The 18,707-nt window shown below is 54.6% G+C and overlaps 1 protein-coding gene across 3 annotated transcripts in view; it reads right to left on the minus strand.

Moving 5' to 3' along the window:
- ARRB1 (arrestin beta 1) overlaps positions 1 to 18,706 on the minus strand; it is a gene marked incomplete at its 5' end in the record, with an annotated part of 72,451 nt that extends 53,745 nt beyond the window's left edge. For 2 of the 3 annotated variants that reach the window (XM_079787284.1, XM_079787282.1), the window contains one exon: positions 18,570 to 18,706. In XM_079787284.1, coding sequence (XP_079643410.1) covers positions 18,570 to 18,589 — 20 coding nt within the window. Of the gene's footprint in view, positions 1 to 15,252; positions 15,375 to 18,569 lie in introns of those variants that run through there. The other variant, XM_079787281.1, reaches the window with a different exon arrangement.
- Between the last annotated feature and the right edge of the window lies 1 nt (position 18,707).

The following is an 18,707-nucleotide window of genomic DNA, read 5'->3' on the forward strand; positions in this document are numbered from 1 at the left end:
AGTGAATGGCTCGGGCTGAGCCACAATCTCCACCATGGCCTGAAGCCACAGGGATGGGCTCCAGGATCTCAGCACGTCATATCCAAAACGAGTACAGAGGCAGGAGTGCCCTGCTCCTCTTCCTCTCTGGGTCTCAGCTTTCCTCCCTGCAAAGAGGGAAGGTGGCCCCAGCAGCAGGCTCCAGAGGTCTGCACAGACTGTACCGTGGAGCAGGAATTGCTGGAATCGAAGGGCCTTCAGGAAACACGGAACTCTCAACCGTGGAGGGGAGAGGGCACATGGGATCAGGACAGCCAGTGAGGGTTTCCCCCTCTCAGACGTAAAGGCCCTGGGAAAAAAAAACCTTGCCAGGAATTCCCACGATGCCTTCCTGCTGTGTAATCTGGAGCCAAAGCTCTCCTGAGCCTTCTCTGCCCAAAGGCAGGGGCTCCAGGATTGAGAGCTCCAGATTCCAGGTTGGGAGGAACGGACTGGCCTTAGAGGGAGGGCCCTTCCTGTGGAAGACTACTCCCCGCCATCTCTTTGCGTAGGACGGTGTGACTGTGACACTAGCGACCCACAGAGGCCACCCCCGTCCTAGGCCTCCAAGAACCTGCCTTCTCCTACACGTTAGCCTGTTTCTGGGACCATCCTAAGGGAGTACCCCCCTTCACACACGACAGGGCCCAACAAATATGTGATGAATAAATAAATGCCTGAACAAACTGTGGTAGGCAGTTAGACAGACATGAGCAGAGTGAGGACAGTGGGCCAGGTACAGAAGGTCAGCAGGGTGGAAAGCCCAGATGCCTAGCAAAGGACAATTGCAGGGTGGGACCTTGCCCTCAGGGTGACCTTTCCTCCCCTAGCATATCACTGCTCACACGGTCTTTTTTGTTTTTGTTTTGTTTTTTTACATATATTTTTGCGAGAGGCCCGGTGCACAAAATTGGTGCACTCAGAAGGGCGGGGGTGGGGGGGGGTCCCTCAGCCCGGCCTGTGCCCTCTCGCAGTCCAGAAGCCCTCAGGGGATGGCATCCTTAGTGCTGCTGCAGAGGTGGGAGAGGCTCCCACCACCACCACTGTGCTCGCCAGCTGTGAGCCCGGTTTCCGGCTGAGCAGCACTCCCCCTGTGGGAGCGCACTGACCACCAGGGGGCAGCTCATGCGTTGAGCGTCTGCCCCCTGATGGTCAGTGTGTGTCATAGTGACCAGTCATTCTGCCATTCAGTCAATTTGCAAATTAGCCTTTTATTATATAGGATTGATTTCACAGAGGAAGGAAGAGGGAGAGGGAGAGAAAGAGAGAAACATCAATGATGAGAGAGCATCATTGATCGGCTACCTCCTGCATGCCCCCCACTGGGGATTGAGTCTACAACCCGGGCATGTAACCTAGACTGGAATCGAACCTGGGACCCTTCAGTCCACAGGCCAATGCTCTACCCACTGAGCAAACCAGCCAGGGCATGGTCACACAGTTGGGAGCCCCTCATCGTTCCTCCCTAGAGATAACATTTAGGCCTCGGTTATATTTCAGCTCCAGGCCCAGAAAAGCAGAAAACCAGACCAGCGACCCCATGGCAGACCTCAGGACCAGCTGCACTGGATAATGACCCCCTGCCTTGGTGCTGACCAATCCATCAGTGGAGACCTGACCCTGAAAGGACACACCTGGAAAGCTGCTGAATGTTCCATTGAGAATTTCCCCTAGGACCTCCCCTAAAACCTCCACCCTTAAAATTCTTAGGACAGAGGACCCAGCGCACTGTCCCTCTGGGAGCATGCCTGTGCTTTTTCTTCCCCCTCTCCTTCCCCCAAGTGAGGTACATCAGCTTCCTCACTCCCAAGTTACTTGAGCCCTTCCTTTACCTCCATAACTTGTTTCCTAAGCCCATTTTTCCCCTATAAATTGCTCCTTCTACCTCTGTGATTTTTCCAAATAAATGTTCTCTTGTAGTTTGAGTCTTGGCTCTGAATTTTTTCCTAGCCAGAACCCAAATGCCGAGGTTGCTGAACCCAGGTCCAGTCTGACCCCATCAGTGAGACATCGGGTGCCCTGCCCACTGCCCACAGCAAAAAGAACGGATGAATGAACAATCCCTCGGCGATTCCCCAATTTCTAGCTATCTTCTTTCGTCTGTCTTTCTACACAGCCACCACGTGAGCCTTCAGTCCTGCATCCCCTGCAAGCTGTGTGGCCTGGAGCAAATTGTTTCCTTTAGCTGATCCTTGATTTCCTCATCTGCAAACAGGACTACTTATGGGGCAATTAGGAAGATTCAAAGAGAACACATATACCAGCCCCTCCAGGGCTAAGGAGGAGTCCAGGAAAAGCATTCCCCTCCACCCCATCCAACCCTCCCCAGCCTGAACCCTCGAGTCCCAGTCTGTTCCAAGGGCTGGAGGGCAGAGCCTCGCCCCTGGGCTGGCCCCTGGCTGGATACAACTGTTTATGCCAAGCCCAGCCTCCCAGGGACAAGTTATTTGCTCTGCTTGTAATTAATTGCAGAAGGCCGGGCTGGGTAATAAACTCTGCTGGGGAAACATAAACAGTTTGCACAGAGCTCCAGATCCATTGTGAGGCCGGCAGAGAGGGTCTGAGGAAAGGAATGTTCTCCCCAGTCTCCTCCTAGCCAGAGGCAGGGAGGTCACTGAAGGTCGGAACTGGAAGGACACCTCAGAGACCATTGGGAAAACAGCAGCTGACGTGACTGGGCGCCTACCTTGCTCCAGGCACCGCTGAGCACTTGACTGCCTGGGACCACTATTTCCCTCGTTTTAAAGAAGGAGACACTGGAGCTGAAAGAGGCAGGGTGACTTTGCCTCACCTAGAAAGTGGCTGGGCTGGACGGGATGCCAGGCCTGACTTCAGAGAAGGGAAAGGACAAGAAAGGACAGCCATTCATTCAACAAAAATGTATACATGCCTCCTGTGCCAGGCGCTGGGTACCTGGAAACACAGCTCCAGAGGCCCTGGCATTCCAGTGGGGGGACAATGCTGACCAAACAACGATTCATTCAGGGGTGCTAAGGAAAAAGAAAACAGTCCCTTGTGCAGCAAGTCGCAAGTGGCCATTTGAGTTCTGCAGTGCAGAGACCACACAGTAGGCCTCAGCAGGAGCACACAGTAGGTGCACAGTGAGTTTCTGTCTTTTCTTTGGGCCAGTGCAATTTCTCACCAACCAATTCAAAGTGTTTCAAAGGTACTGTGCCAGAGCTGGGGGCATAACGATGGGAGAACACGACATAACCCCTGCCCCGCTGGAGCCCACAGTCCAAATGTGGGTAAAGGGTGAAGTGCAAGACAGGTTGATGAGGGTCATGGGACAGAAAAAAAAAGGACATCAACATTTATTGCGCAACTTTTTGTGCCAGACACTGTGCTAAGCCCTACAGCAGGCGTCCTCAAACTATGGCCCGCAGGCCACATGCGGGTGTTTTTGCCGTTTTGTTATTTTACTTCAAAATAAGATATGTGCAGTGTGCAAAGGAATTTGTTCATAGTTGTTTTTTTTTAACTATAGTCCGGCCCTCCAACGGTCTGAGGGACAGTGAACTGGCCCCCTGTTTAAAAAGTTTGATGACCCCTGCCCTACATTATCTCCTTTAGCCGGTATTACAACCCTGAGGTAGAGAGAGAATGCTCTCATCCCCATTCCAAAGATGAGAAAACTGAGTTTCAGAGAGATTACATAACTGTCTCATGTTCACAGGCATAACAAGTAATGGGTGTAGAGGGCCACCTGGGAAGGCACATGGGCATTTCCTTAAATTGTCAGCTGAGTCCGAGACCACTGGCAGAGCCGCGGCTCAGATACGCATTTCCCCAAGATGGCGGAAAGTGTAACCAGCTAGGCCTTCATATCAGCCCAGGTGTCGGCAGGCGCGGGTCTAGATATGTAAATCCAGTCAACCTCCAGGAATGCTCTGGCCTACTTAAGAATGCAAATAAGCTCCTTTGATCCTAAGTTTTGGTGTTACTTCCTGGTATTGGGGGTATAAATAAATGTGCTGCATTGGGCTGCGTCATCGTCCTGCCTCTCCATCAGAGAGAATGGCGTCCCACCCGGCTTCCAGCTTTTAAATCTATTTCTGCGTCTTGCTCTCTTTCTATTATTTCTCAATCCCTGGCCGCCTTCACTTAGAACCGGTTTGTTCATCTCTCTTTCCGTGCTGGACGCGGAAAAGGGAGATTCCCCGCCATATCTGGCCCCCTCCGCATCTGGCCCCCCGCAATGGGAGTGGGATTTGAAATTTGGCCTGACACCAAAGCCCATTTCTTTCCTCGTACCCCCACTCCAGTCTCCTCCCTCCCCACCATGAAGGGGGCACTTAGGTTGGGAGGGACAGGAGGCAACCACCACTCAGTAACCCTCCCCAACACTGCAGGGGAAAGTAGAAAAGGTCAGCTCAGTCTACCACCCACCCTCCCCACCATATCCCCCACTCCATCCACCCCTGGACTTTACTGACAGGTCAGGTTCCTCACTCACCCCCAACGCCCAACCCCAACCCAGGAGCAGGAAGGTCAGTCCAGACTTCCATCCTGCCCTTCTCCCACAAAAGGGCCTGCCCCTTCCCAGGGAGCTGGACTTCACAGCTTATCAACACTTTTACCCTCTCAGCACATCTTACCACCACCACCCACCCCCAGCTGGATCCCCATCAGCCAGCATCAGGCACCGCACAGGTGAATCCACAGGCGAGCCGGCTCCCTCCCGGTGGAAGGGGTGGGCTCCCCGGAGCCATCTCCATCGAGCTTCCACCATTTACTGAGCTCCCACGACAAGCCTGTGGCTATACCAGGCAGTTTTATCTCCGGTACGTTATCTAAACCTTCCCACAGCCCCTTGGGGTCGGTGTTATGTCCACTGAGCAGATGAGTAAGATTGAGGGCAGAGAGGCCTTTTCCGGTCGGGCTCTTATTGGCACAGCAAGCAGGAGCTGTGAGCTGGGCCTGACCCAGAACTGGCTCAGCAGGGAGGGCGCCAACCCGTGACCAGGTCCACTCGGCGGGATGAGACCTCTCTGAGGACAGGCAGCAACGTGGCACCAATGTCCTGGCACAAAGCACCACCCAGCCAGAGCAGGCACAGATCTAGGCTTGAATGGGCCTGAAGCTCATAGAGTTTGGAAGCCCCCTCTCTAAAAAAAAAAAAAAAAAAAAAAACTTTAAAAAAATATTCCTTTTGCACATTTCACAAAGTTTCAGAGAGATTACATAACTGTCTCATGTTCACAGGCATAACAAGTAATGGGAGTGGGATTTGAAACCCCTGGGCATGCAGACGCATTGCTGGGCCTTGGAAAGGGCCCTGGAGCGTGAAGGGCCTGAAGCTGCAGCCGCCAGCCTCATGGTGAACCCGCCTCTGGGCTGGAGGAAGGGCCCAGAGGCGCTCTGAGCACAACCCGCCTTCACAAAGGCCCTGCCTCCAGCCCAACAGACAGACGAGGCTCCTGAGGACATTCCTTCTTCTTGTCCTGGAGGTTCAGAAAATGTGTATGGAAGGAAAAAAGGGAGGGGTGGGGGGGGCGGATATATGCCTTATGGAATCATCTCCAGGCTAGGCATTCCCAACCCCTCATTGAAAATATAGACATTTCCCTTTAATTGAAAATATAGACATTTCCCTATAATTGAAAATATAGACATTTCCCTTTAATTGAAAATATAGACATTTCCCTTTCCACCGGTTCAGCGGTTCTCTTTCAGCACCAAGGCCAGGAAGGAAGTGAAAAGAGCGATAGAGCGCTTGCTTCTCCTTTGGGTCAGCGGCTCAGGGCTACTTCCTCCAGGGAATCTTCTCTGACTCACTTCCCCACCCAGTTCTGGCCCCCACTGATCGGAGGCCCCTATCAGTTGCTGGGGTCCAGGAGGTATCAAACACACATCTGCCCTCTAGCACAGGACACTGGCATGTGAACAGCCAGCTCCCATGCCACACACCATCACGGGAGCCTGCAAGGCGGTGAAGGAGCACGGAGGGGGGGTGCCGGCAGGGCGCGGGGAGTCAAGGGGAGGCGTCATGCCCAAGCACACAGCAGGTGCCCAGGACAACATGTTCAACTGGACGGTGTTGACATAAAGTGCAACCTTAACATACAAGGGAGGTTTCATCAGGCGGAGAGGAAGGCATTTCAGACAGACACCGGCTCAAACAAAGGCACAGACGTGTGGAAAGTGCAGAGACTGTGGAGGAACATCCAGAGAGTCAGTGCAGCCAGAGGGTTGGCTGTGTGGTTGGAAGAGTTGGGAAAGGAGTGTGGGAAGGAGTTTGGCACAGACCAGGAAGGGCCCCCGGGGCCACCTAAAGAATGTGGACGGTCCTATAGGAAGTGGGGAGCAACTAATCGGGTTTTAAGCTGGGGAAGAACAGGGTCAGATGGGAATTTCAGAACAAGAGGAGGGTTTGGAGGGTTCAGACTGAGCAGAGGGACAGCAGCCAGAATATGACTGCGATAGTCCTGGCCACAAGTGGGGCTTGGACTGAGCTGGCAGCAGTGGACTGGAGAGACGAAAAACACTTTAGTGATGGGACATGTATCCATCACATCAGGATGGGTACCCCAAGGGTTAGGATTAGGGTTCCTCTTCTGCACAGAGCTCCCTGCGCATACAGCCCTCCCCCAGCTCTACACTCCACAGGAAGCTGAGGCTGGAGGGAGCCAGGTCTGTCCGTGTTCAGGGTCAGGGCTCAGTCTGGGACTGGGTCATGGTTCTGTGTTTGAAAGTTCTTCCTAGTAAAAACTTGTACTTTTTTTTTTTTTTTCCTTTTGCAAAATCGACTCTGCAAAACGGTGCACATCAGAGATGGCTGGGTTGTTTCAAGTACCCATACTGAGTTGCTGTTGCTGAAGTCAGCACTCTAAATAATATGAGAAATGAATATATGCATATTAACCACTTGGTTATGCCATGTGATCATCTCTGTCATTTTTTGGATATTAAAAAAAAACTATTGCAAAAAAAATTATTCTTACTGAATTTTAAAATGCTTCCAGATTTCTTCCACTGCCCTGGGGCTAAATAGACCCATAATAAAATCAGCCTACTAATGTGCTGGGCGCTTTTATTAGCACAGACCGAACAGAGAAAGCATGGAAATTTATGCCCAGAGGCTGAAAAACTCACCACAGACACAAAGCTACTAATAGAGGGGAAGGGGGGGGTGCGGTGGAGAGAGCCATCTCCGCTTATCTGCACTGCCCTGGGCAGAGACAGCACCCATGTCCCCACAGCCCCAAAGCCTGGAGCTGTTTCGCATACTCATGGTTTCCCAATTATTTCATGTCATTTCTCACCTGGGAACAGTCATCAGCCCTCCGCAGGGTCTCTCGGGCCAGCGAGAAGCCTTTGCTCCCCCTGCCCTCCACCAGGGGACCTGGACGGACCCAGGTCTCCAATGGTGAGTTTGCTGAGCCCAGTGTCTCCTCACAAACCTGCACCCAGTTCCTCTGTCCAGGTCCAAACACTCACTTGGATGCCATGTGGCAGAACTTCCACTTTCACCCTAGATGTTGTGGCCTCCAGAAGTCTGCAGATCCAGGATACCGCTTACTGACAGCAGATGAAGCATGTGCCTGACGCTGCCTGGCACACAGTGGGTGTTCAAGTGTCTGATGAAGCCAGTCAGTCCTGGCTGAAAACATCGGTCACAAGCCCCACCAAGACGAGTGTCTACGCTGGCTCACCTCCAAAGCTGGCTCCCTTCTGTGGAGCTGCCTCTGACCCTCACCCACTGGGCTTGCTCTGTCCGGTATAAACTGGTTCCCATTGCCCCACTTCTCAGAGTGTGCTGTGATGATCCAGTTCTTCTCCCCCAAAAGATATGAGCAGCCGAGGGCCAAGCCTTGTCCGTTTCCTCTTCCTATCTCAGGTGCCCAACCCAGGGCCTGCAGGGTGGCAGATACTCAGAAGTATTTGTCCACGGGCACCTCCCTGGGAGGGCAGCCGGGGCTGAATAGACAGGGTATAAGCCAACCCTGAAACCCCTGGCCTGTAGGGTGGGGTGCGGGTGTTCTTTGTTATGATGTTCCCTGCCACCCCAGGACCCAGGAGGGCCAAACCCCACCCTACGAGAAAGGGCATGGTCTTAAGTGGAGACAGGAGCACGCTGCTCCTTAAATCATCTTCCCACTAAAAGGGAGGCAGGCCACTGGGGAGGGCCAGGCGGCTTCAGGGACAGGCCCGGCACCCAGCGAACACTGAGAAATATTTGTGAGCTTGAATGGAACAAACTGAAAAACGCTGGCTATTTGTTCCTCTGGTTCCAGAGAAGCGCCCCTCTGGGGGCACTCTGCAGGCAAATGATCTCAGGACTCCGCCTGTTTCCTCTACGGAGGCTTCTCCCCTCCGCGGCCCTGCTCCCAGGAGTATGGGGACCGGGGCAGTGCGTGGAGACAACCCCAGTGGCCTGCACCAAGGTAGCGCACACAGCTTTCCCCCCCCGAAATGGTATGGGCGGCACCTACCACCACCCCAAGCAGGGGGTGGTCACAGGGACCTCTCAGGCCCAGGCATTCTGAGCAAGAGCTGCACCTCCTCCGTGGCCCCTCTGGGGAGAAATGAAAGAAGGAAGCTGGGAGTCGTGCTGAGTTATGTAACCAGCTTCCTCAGAGTCAGAGGCCCTGGCTGTCACAGCCCAGAGCTTTGGGGAGAGGTTGGGGGAGGGGAAGGCGGCTTTCTTCCCGGCCTTTGCCTCTCCTCCTGACCTCGGCAGACCTGGGCAGACCTCAGACCTGGGCAGGCAGGCGAGATGCTTTCCAAGCGCCCCAGCTCCAAGGAGGCACCTCCCGCCTGGGGCTGGGAATCAGGAAAGGTTGTTGTCTGAGTGTGTGAAACGGGTCTGCTGGTTTCCCTGGCGGAAAACCAGGATCTGGGCTCCTCACTGGCACCTGGGGGCAGGAGCTAAGGGAGAGGGGCCTCGGGCCCTCCACAACGCCCACCCATGCTCCTAGCTTCCTGCGCCCCAAGTTCTCCCCACTTCCTCCTACAGACTCAGCCATGGGTGAGGGGCCGAAAGGGCGATGACCCAGGCTGCCCCAGCACCACTCTGCTCCACCCCTCCCACCCTGGGCAATCTCACTTCCCTTTCCTGCCAGTCACGTGAGTGGCTCCTCTGGCCCAGATCACCCCCCCATCCCCATCCCCACACACCCAGCTGTGTGCACAGTCCACCCAGCTGTGTGCACAGTCCACCCAGCTGTGTGCACAGTCCACCCAGCTGTGTGCACAGTCCAGGACAGGCTGGAGAGAGGGGGCAGAGACAGAAAAGCTGAGATCCACTCCAGGTCTTGAATAATAACAATGACTTTTGATCAAGTCCTTGCCCTCTCTGCTCCCAGCCACCACTGAACTGATGCCCAGACACGTAAATACCTTCACCCAAGGTCATGGATGTAGCGAGCAATATTGCTGGACAGCAAAGCCACGTCTGTCTGACTAAAATCCATACTCCAAACCTCCTGGCTCTAACTGCGGGGAGCCCCATCCCCACACACCTGGGGGTGTACTTGGGAAATTACTAGACTGATGGAAAAGACACTGCAGGCTTAAATGGTCGCTCACTGAGGACACTAATTTGCTAGGACAATCATGAGGACAGGGCAGGGATAAGGGTATGACAGAGGCCGAGGGCTTGCCTGCTGCCACCACAGTCTTGCCTTCTGATGAACCTACAGCAGCTCAATTTCAGGCTGGATCAGACCAGTATACAGTCTGCTCCTTCCAGAGGACAGGGATGCTAGAGGCCACGCCGGAGCACAGCCTGCTGTTAACGCCCTCTCCCCTTCTAGCTCTAGAATCAAGAAGAAAATTTCTGCCCAGCCAGTGTAGCTCAGTGGTTGAGCATCGACCTATGAACCAGAAGGTTATGGTTTGATTCCCTGTCAGGGCACAGGACCGAGTTGTGGGCTCGATACCCAGTGTGGGGCATGCAGGAGGCAGCCAATCAATGACTCTCTCTCTCTCTCATCATTGATGTTTCTGTTTCTCTCTCTCTCTCCCTCTCCTTCCCTCTCTGAAATCAATAAAAAATATATTGTGTTAAAAAAAAAAAAAGGAAAGTTCCTAGAGACCTTCTGGGCCAATGTCTCCCCTACTTCCAGATTGATACACGGAGAAACTGAGGCCCAAAGGAGAAAAGCATCTCTTTCATGGAATCACAGGGACAGTGGAGAAATGGGGTCCTGTCTCCCAAGTCAGAACCCCTACCCCTGAGTCATGTCACTTTGGTGATGTCTCTATATGGGGCCTTCTCTCAGCTGCCCATTTATCTCTCTCCTTGCTCCCCTACCCCCTTCCTGCTTCCCTTCCAGCTGTGCACAGCAGGCCCAGTGTCTGAACCCCCCTTGCATAGCTTCCCTCTCATTCTCACATCTGTTCTGAGCCTCACCGTCCCCCACCCCCTTTCCCTCCACTCCTCTGGCCAAGGAGCAATTCTTGGGTGGTTTAATTAGCTGATTATGATCTCAGCCTGCTGGATGCAGTGCCCAGAACTCTGTCCCCAGTAATTAGGTGGGTTCTGGGTACTTGCCCAGTGGAAGCCGGTGGGAATTCTGTGCTCTCCAGCTGCATAAAGAGCTCCTTGATCAACAGTGGGTCATCGGAAGCCATGGTCCCCGCCTCATGCCAGGTCAAACCACACTGGATAGACTGTAGCCAGATCCAGATGTCCATCCTAACGAGGAACTACCCATTCTCCCGTACCACTGCCCAGACCCAGAAAAGGCTCAGTAATGTCTGAGGATGGGGATGCTGTGGTGAATTTAGCCCACCCTCTGAGGGCCAGGAAGGATGGCTCCATGCATAGGGCACTTATTCAGGAAATAGGATTTGGACAAGCAGAGGGAAGTGAGGATGGCATTCTAGGAGGGAGTGGGGAGCAGCAGGAACAAAGGCACGGAGGCTAGAATGAGCCCACAATCCCCTTTCCAGGTAGCTCTGGCTTTCAGCAAACACCTTCTAGCAAGGTAAAGCCCTTCATAGTGACCTCCACCCTTTGGGTCACAAAGAATAACCTAATGCCTGTGGCTCGGGGCCACCTTTAGACATTTCAGAGTCATTGATGATGTCCCATTGTTTTCACCAACAATATTGTATATCTTTTCCCAGTGAAATACCTCCATTCAGCCTCCTTCATTCGCTAAACAAATATTTATGGAGCTCAGTGCCATGCCAGGTCTGCACAGGTGCTGGGGACAACAGACCCAGGCGAGGTGCCCTTGGCCTCACCGAGAGGACATCCACAAGTGTGCAAATACCCAAGACCCACACAGAGAGGGTGGGCCAGTGCCAGAAAGGGGGGGGGGCATAAAATGTGATTTAACTCATTTAATCCTCTCAGCAATCTACTGTGCAGGCACTATTACGACCCCATTTTACAGACCAGGGAGCTGCAGCAGAGAAAGAGTTAAGTAATCGGGGGCAGGTCAGCCAGTTGGTAAATGGCAGGGCTGGCATTTGAAACCAGGAAATCTGGTTTTTGCTAGAGCCTACCCAGTATTCTAATCAGCCTCTAATCTATGCTAATCAGATCACAGAGGAGCCTTCGGACACCCAGAGGAGGGTGTCCATGAGGAGCAAACAGCCTGGGCAGAGAGAATGCAGAGGCAGGAGGCTGCTGAGGTGAGGACTTGGAGAAAGCACAACCCTTATCACCAGCAACCTGGCAGTCTCTGCCCCCTGGTCTGTGACAGAGGCCTGAGCTGCCCAATCCCCCACTCCTGGTCCTCCAGAAGAAAGGTCACCCCAAAACACACTAACAGAACACAGGAGGGCCTTATGCATGCTGGCTGATTTGATTTCCAGAGGGACACCACGACCCAGAGAAGATAAATGCCGTGCCCAATGTCACACAGCAATGAGTAAGCATTAGGCCCGGCATAACTCTGGGACCTTCCTGAGATGGTGCATCCCAGCTGTCCACTCCCTCCCCTCTCCCATTGTCCTCTGCCAAAACACACGGATGCCCATTGATTGCACGGGCTAGGAGGGCGGGGGGAGGGGGGGGCTGCAAAAAGAAGCAGTGTGCCCCTTCTCTCTCCGAGCACACCTAGAGGCTAAGGGCCAGAATGGGAGGGGCCCCCTGCCTCATCCAGTTTCTGGGCCTCTGGGTGCACCCAGAGAGAGAAGCTACACCCTGCATGGCCACTGAACAGCTCAGACCTTGAGTGCAGAGTCCTGCCTCCTGCTGGCCTGACATCAGCCACAGCACCCGGCCTTACGCCACACTCTTGAGACGGACAGACAGATCCCTCTCGAGGTACAGCAGGCCCCACTAGACTGGCTGTGTTCTCAGCCAGGCCCAGCCCAGACTTAGGCCGAGGGAAAGCTGCTCGGTAGCTGTGATGACTTCAGTCACATAGAACTCCAGGGACCTATCTGGTCCAGTCCCTGGGCCTTGGCCTCCTGGGGGCCTTGTCTGGCACAGGGTCTCCTGGGATGGAACAAGCAGTTCCTCTGAAGTGGGACTAAAGGCCAGCCCCAGGAAGGAGGAGGCCTGTCTCCAGAGAGATGACCCTGCCAGAGCTCCTTGGGGGGTGCGGAGGGGGGTGGGGACAACAGAGTCCTTTGTTCCCCTCTCAAAGGCAGCCATCCTGTCCTGCCCCACCCCCCTGTTCTACATACCCTACTAGGACACGAGCCACCCCTGGGGCAGGATCTCTCTGGCACATAGGAGGGAGGGAGGATGCCTGGGAACCATCAGGGATAATGCCCGAGCTAATCCCAGGGATTGTGCTGGAGACATGGCCCACCCTCAGGAGCCCCCATTCTGATGGAGGAGACATGGCTCCCACCTGCAGAAGTCTGCCTCATGGGGGAGAAACAGGCTTCACTCGCAGGAACCCAATTCTTTTTTTAATCACTTTCCTTTTTTAAAAAAATATATATTTTATTGGCTTTCTATAGAGAGGAAGGGAGAAGGATAGAGAGCTAGAGACATCGATGAGAGAGAAACATCAATCAGCTGCCTCCTGCACACCCCACACTGGGGATGTGCCCACAACCAAGGTACATGCCCTTGACAGGAATTGAACCTGGGACCCTTAAGTCTGCAGGCCGACGCTCTATCCACTGAGCCAAACCGGTTAGGGCAGGAACCCAATTCTAATAGGAGTGGTACATCCCCTCCCCTCCCAGACTTCCCAATCTGATGGAGGAGACCCCCAGCATCCAGTCTAATGTGGAAAGCATGGCTTCCATCCTTAGGATTCCCCAATGGGAAAGACCTAATTTCAGCAATTAGGGAGTCCCTAGGCTGATAGCAGAGGCAAGGAGGGAGGAAGGAGTGCAGTCCAGTCAATAAATCCCTGCTAGACATCTCCTATGGCCCAGACCCAGCGGTGAATAATGACCAGCAAACAGGAAACAGAAATAATACTGAACCACAAGGAGCTCCCCCAGTGGAGAACAGAGCCACCTGGGTATAAATAAATAAGTGAGAAAGTGCCTTGAAACGCACCACCCCAGCACCCAAGGCCCTCCAGCCAGGGCTACCATCTCCATCGGCAACCTCAACCCTCACACTCGAGTCCCTGCGCCCACTATCTGCACCTTGGCATAGGCCCTTTGTCTGTCTAAAATACCTAAGCCTTCCTCATGCCCCAGGACCCGGTTCAGAGGGCACCTCCTCCAAGAAGCCTTCCCCAAGACTCCTAGATACTGTTCTTTCAGGAGTCAGCACAGACATGCCTTCCCTGTGACCAGCTCACACTCCCAAAATGTCCCTCCCAGCCCTCAGCTGAGCCTCACACCCTAGGTCCCCAAACTCTTCTGGGCTCTCCCCACCACCCAGTGCCTCACCCTTCCTCCAAGAGGCTCAGCCCAGCTCCAGGCACGAACAACAGGGTCCTCCCCCTCCCCTCTGCACCTGGCTTTGTCCTCGCCATTCCGCCCAGACCCCCTCACCAAGTCCACAGTCAGTGCCCTCTGGCTAAATCCAAGGCGTCTTTCCCCACCTCGTCCTCCGTTGGTCCTTCCCTATTTCTTTGGCTCCCAGGACACAGCCTGCCCTGTGTCCTCCCTCCTCTCTCCACCTTCAGCCATGGCCATCGGTGCTCTCCAAGGCCCCAGCTGTCCCTAACTATCCTCTCTTCATAAGCCACGCCTTCTCCCTGCGCCATGATACCACCCTCCCCAAGTCAACAGAAGACTTTCAAAGTCTCATCTCCCACCTCCATCCCTCCCCTCCCCAACCCCAGGTCCTGACCCTTCTATGTAGAAGAAGTATTCCTACATCTTCCTCAACTTGCAGTCTGTCTCCTTGCCAAGCTGCTGCCCCTCTTTCTCCCTCCCCGCCCCCCCCCCCGCCCCCCACGCAGGCCTCATTAGATGGTCAATATGGTCATGCTGGCAGCAGTTCCAGGAAGCCACCCAGGGCATGCTGACCCCAGCCTGGTGTTCTTCCATTGCCACCGCGCTGAGGTGTGGCCAAGCCCACAACTCAGGACCACTGAACCCAGGCTTCAATCCTGGGCAAGGAGGCCCACACTTGGAAGGAAGACAGCCATGGAGAAGGCTGAAGCCCAGAGGCCGGCCTAGAACCGGGGATCATAGACGTTGTGTCAGGCTCAACACTTCTGTTCCCAGCAGCCCCACAGTGACCCTGGCCAAAGCCACAGGATTTCCCCATGTTCTAGCCAAGATGGGTCACACAGAGCTTCACCGCCAAGAGAGACCACAGCCAAGGCAGACAACGGCCAAGGCTCACAGACAGCTGGTGGTTATGCGTCCCCATCATACCCACCCTCCTCCCCCACCGAAAAAGAAATGTTCACAAACATCTGCAGGAAAGGAAAATCCATTCCATCCCACTGCTTCTCGGGAAGTCCCTCCTGTTATCTAACTCTGATGCTTCGTGTTGCCAACAGAGTTAGCAGGAACAGCAAGAACCGGAAGGGAGGCACAACTTGAGGGTGGGGTCACCAGGGAGGTGGGGGAGGCCAATTGTGAGCCAGACAAGCCCCCTCCCTCTGAGTGAGAGCACAGAGCAGCAGAGGGACTCCGTGGGCAGACAGGCCTGGGTTCAGAAGCTTGTCGGCTCAACGGCAGTGGACAAACTATTTAACCTTTCCGGTCTGTTTTCTCATCTGGGACATGGGAACAGCCGTCCCCCTCCATTAATAGGATCGGAACGTTGGGAGAACCAAATGAGATCATACATGTAACTCCTGACACATACCAGACACCCAACCACTCAGCTAAATGGCTCCACCTCCTTACTCATGTTTCTCAGTTCCATCCGCTCCACAGACTTCCTTCAGCGCTCACCTTCTCTCAGGCTCCTCCTCCTCCACCTCCTCACAGGTGTCCTTGCTTCCAGGCCTGCTCTTCCCATCCACTCTCCTGGCCACGGCCAAAGGCCCCCCTCTGAAATTAAAATATGCCCCCATCTCGCCCCTCCTCACACTCTTCCCTGAGTCACTTTCCACTCAGGAGAAAAGCCTCGCTCCTTAGCTTGACATTCCAGGCTGCTGATGACTGGCCTGTGTTTACCTCTTAAGGCTCACCCAGCATCCCCGGCCCAACCCGCAGGCCACATGTTGCTTCACGCCTCCCAGCCTTTGCACATTCTGCACCCTCGGCCAGGAATGACGTCCCCAATCCCACCCACTTGGCCTCCTCATCCTTCCAGATGAAACTCCCTGGCCCCAATGCCACCTCCTTCCCAGGAAAGCTTTCCTCACCATGTCGCCTGCCCGGACTGTTGGGGACTCCTCCTTCGCCTCCCACAGCACATGTCACCCCTGCATTATAATCACCTACTCTGCTCTAAATCTTTTGGGGACAGAGTGGAGCCATGCATCCTGAACCCCCAGCCCTGGCATTCAGTCAACTTTTGTTGAATGGATCTATGCTTGCTCCCACAGCACCTTGTTAGAGCAGTCAGCACACTACCTGCCTAAAATGAGTCCTATCCGGGTACCTGTTTTTCCCCCTTGACCCCAAAGTTCCTAAAGGGGCGTGGCAGTTTCTGACTAATTCCCATGGTCACTTTCATATGGGGGACGCAAATCCAGGCACAGGGATGGATGTGATGACTCCTGACCCTTAGAGTATTGGATATTTGCCATTTCCCCGTCTAAGTCCCAGATAAAGCAGAGTCCCACTGCTTATGGAAACAAGGCAAGGTACAGCCCATTATTGATTTTTACCCTTCTCTTCCAAATTACTCGGGAAACCTGCCTGGAAGGAAGAGGGAGGCCAACTGGGGCCACAGGAAAGACTGACAGGGGAGCCGGGCTGTGTGGTTGGGTGGAGGGTAGCCAGGCAACACCGCCCACCCCGCCCAGTGAATTCAGTAAACACAAGAAGAGTCCTGAAGTTTTTAAGAATTAATAGCTCCAATTGACAGATGGGAAAACTAAGGTCCTGGAAGGTGAAGACAATTGCCCAACGTCTCCAAGGTCCCCCAGTGAGTTGGATGCAGAGCAGGGGGAGTCAGGGAAGAGGTCCCGCCTCCAAGCATAGCGTCTCCAATAGATGCCTGGCTGCTCCTGGTGTCCTCACCCTGCCGACAACCCATGGCCGCAGGGGACCAAGTCACAGAGAGGCACACTGAGGGGCTGAGTCACCCTGATGGCGAAGCAGCGCAGGAAGAATGAAGGCGAGGCGGCTCCTGGCTTCCTGCAGGGAGAATAGCCTCACCTCCATGGTCAGGGTGACATGGATGTGGAAAAGAGAGTCACATCCTCCTGCTGAGGACAGAGACCTGGGTCGCAGGGGATTAGCCATTAAGGTGTATGCAGACACCTCACAGTCTTCCGAAGCCTCCAGCACCAGCCTGGGCCTTCACACACAGAGCAGGGCACCCCCACCTGGCCTCACACCCAGGACCCTCCAGGGGCATGGCAGTGTCCGAGAGCCAGCCACAGAGAAACGGGATCACATGGGCTCCCGTCTAGGCCCTGCCTCTGAGCCCTGCTGAAGCAAGACAGGTAACCTCTCTTGCTCTGGTTCCTCTTAAAGAAAACAGGAAGAGGAAAATTAACCCCCTTGAAGAGCTGTCAGAAGGATGGCTAGGAAGCAGTTTCTAAATCTTAGGAGCACCAGTTACCTCTGAGCCTCAATGTCTTCTTCTGGAAAATGTTCATGGTCTCTGTAAGACCTCTCTCATGCTGCTGAGAGAGTGTGTCAGGTGGCTGTGGGTGTGAAACGGCTTTGTCCGTGGTCCCAAAACATGATGACCACTATGGGTCATTGCTCCCTAGTCTGTTAGCTCCTGCAGCACACATCTTTGATCCCCACACCATGCCTGGTACACAGCAAGGGCTCAGTAAATAATTATTGGAAGCAAAGAGAGAGAGGGAGAGGGTGGAGAGAGGGAAGAGAAGAGGAAGGAGTGAGGCACAAGGATAGGAGAGAGGAAAGAAAAAAATGCAAGAGGGGTTGCAAAAGAGATAAGAGGAGGAGATAAGGAAGAAGCTTCTATCAGAACTTAAGGAAGTGGGCAGACGGAGGGGGCAGAACTAGGGTGCAAAGCTGAGCACCTGACCAGGGCTGTGCCCAGGGGCCACCCTGCCCCAGCTCCAGCCCCTTCCCCTTTTCTGTCCCAGTTTTCCACTTCAGAGGCCTGTCCTCTCCCTTTCTGAGTCCGGGCAGGCTCCTCAGATAGGAGCCCCTGTCCCACCTCCAGCTCCAAACAGATCCTGGCCAGCCAGCCAGGTCTCAGGGAGGTCAGAGGGAAAGGAAATAGAGTGGATAGGATGCGGTTTTCCCAGGCTCCGGGGGGGCCTCCCACTGTGTGATGTGTGTGTTTCCACTTCTCTCCATGTGGGGACTGGAGGGAGTGTGTCAGCAGCCCCAGGGTCTCTTAGCTTGTGACCATGGGGTGCCCGTCTGTGCGGGCAGCAGTCTGGTTTGTGTCTGCTGGGGTCAGTGTTGGTGTGGTCTTGCGAACACCATGTTAGTGAGACAGGTGCCAGCATAAGCAGTCATGTCCGTAAGGGTGACAACCTGTGTATGCCAGTAAGAGTGTTTGTTACAGTGCCCGAAAGTGACAGTGTATGCGTGTCCAGTGTAGGCCAACATGTATGCCAGCACAAAGGTATGTTAGAGGTGATGCGTGCTGGAGTGTGGCTGTGTCTGCCAACATGACTGTCAGCAAGAATGTGTTGACAAGTGGTACCACGGAGTGTGTGACAGTGTCACTGTGTGTGATCAGTGTGCGGCAGTGAATGTCTGTGTGTGTGTGTGTGTGTGTGTGTGTGTGTGTGTGTGACAGCATGAGCATGCCCATGGATGAGTGTGTCCGTCCGTGTGTCCACATGAGCGTGTGTGCCATTGTGTGTCAGCCTGCCCCGTGGGTCTCTGTGTCTGCTGGCCAGTGCTGGGTGTCAGCGAGCGAGTGTGTCTGAGGAGCCATGAGCCAGATGGGGCAGCCGGGTCCTCTGGGTGCCCCCGCCCAGGGCCCTGCCAGCGACTACACGGGGAGACCTCAGGGATAGAGAACGGAGTGCTGCTGAGCCAGAGATTGGCGCTCCTAGCATGTCCGCGATCGCAGAGCCAGGGCGCGGACTGGAACCCCTGCCCGTGTTCAGGCCCAGGTCAGCCCCACGCGCACCGGCCCGGCCGCCTCCCGCACTCACCGGGTCCCTTTGTCACCCATGGTCCGCGGCAGCTGCAGACAGGTCCACGGCGTACGCGCCCGGGCTGGAAAATCCCCGGCCGGCAGGAAGAGCGCGGGCCAGCCGGCTCCCGGTTCCCTGCTCCGCCTCCTCCGCCCT

This window comes from Cnephaeus nilssonii (assembly GCF_951640355.1).
Source record: "Cnephaeus nilssonii genome assembly, chromosome: 13".
Lineage (NCBI taxonomy): Eukaryota > Metazoa > Chordata > Mammalia > Chiroptera > Vespertilionidae > Cnephaeus > Cnephaeus nilssonii.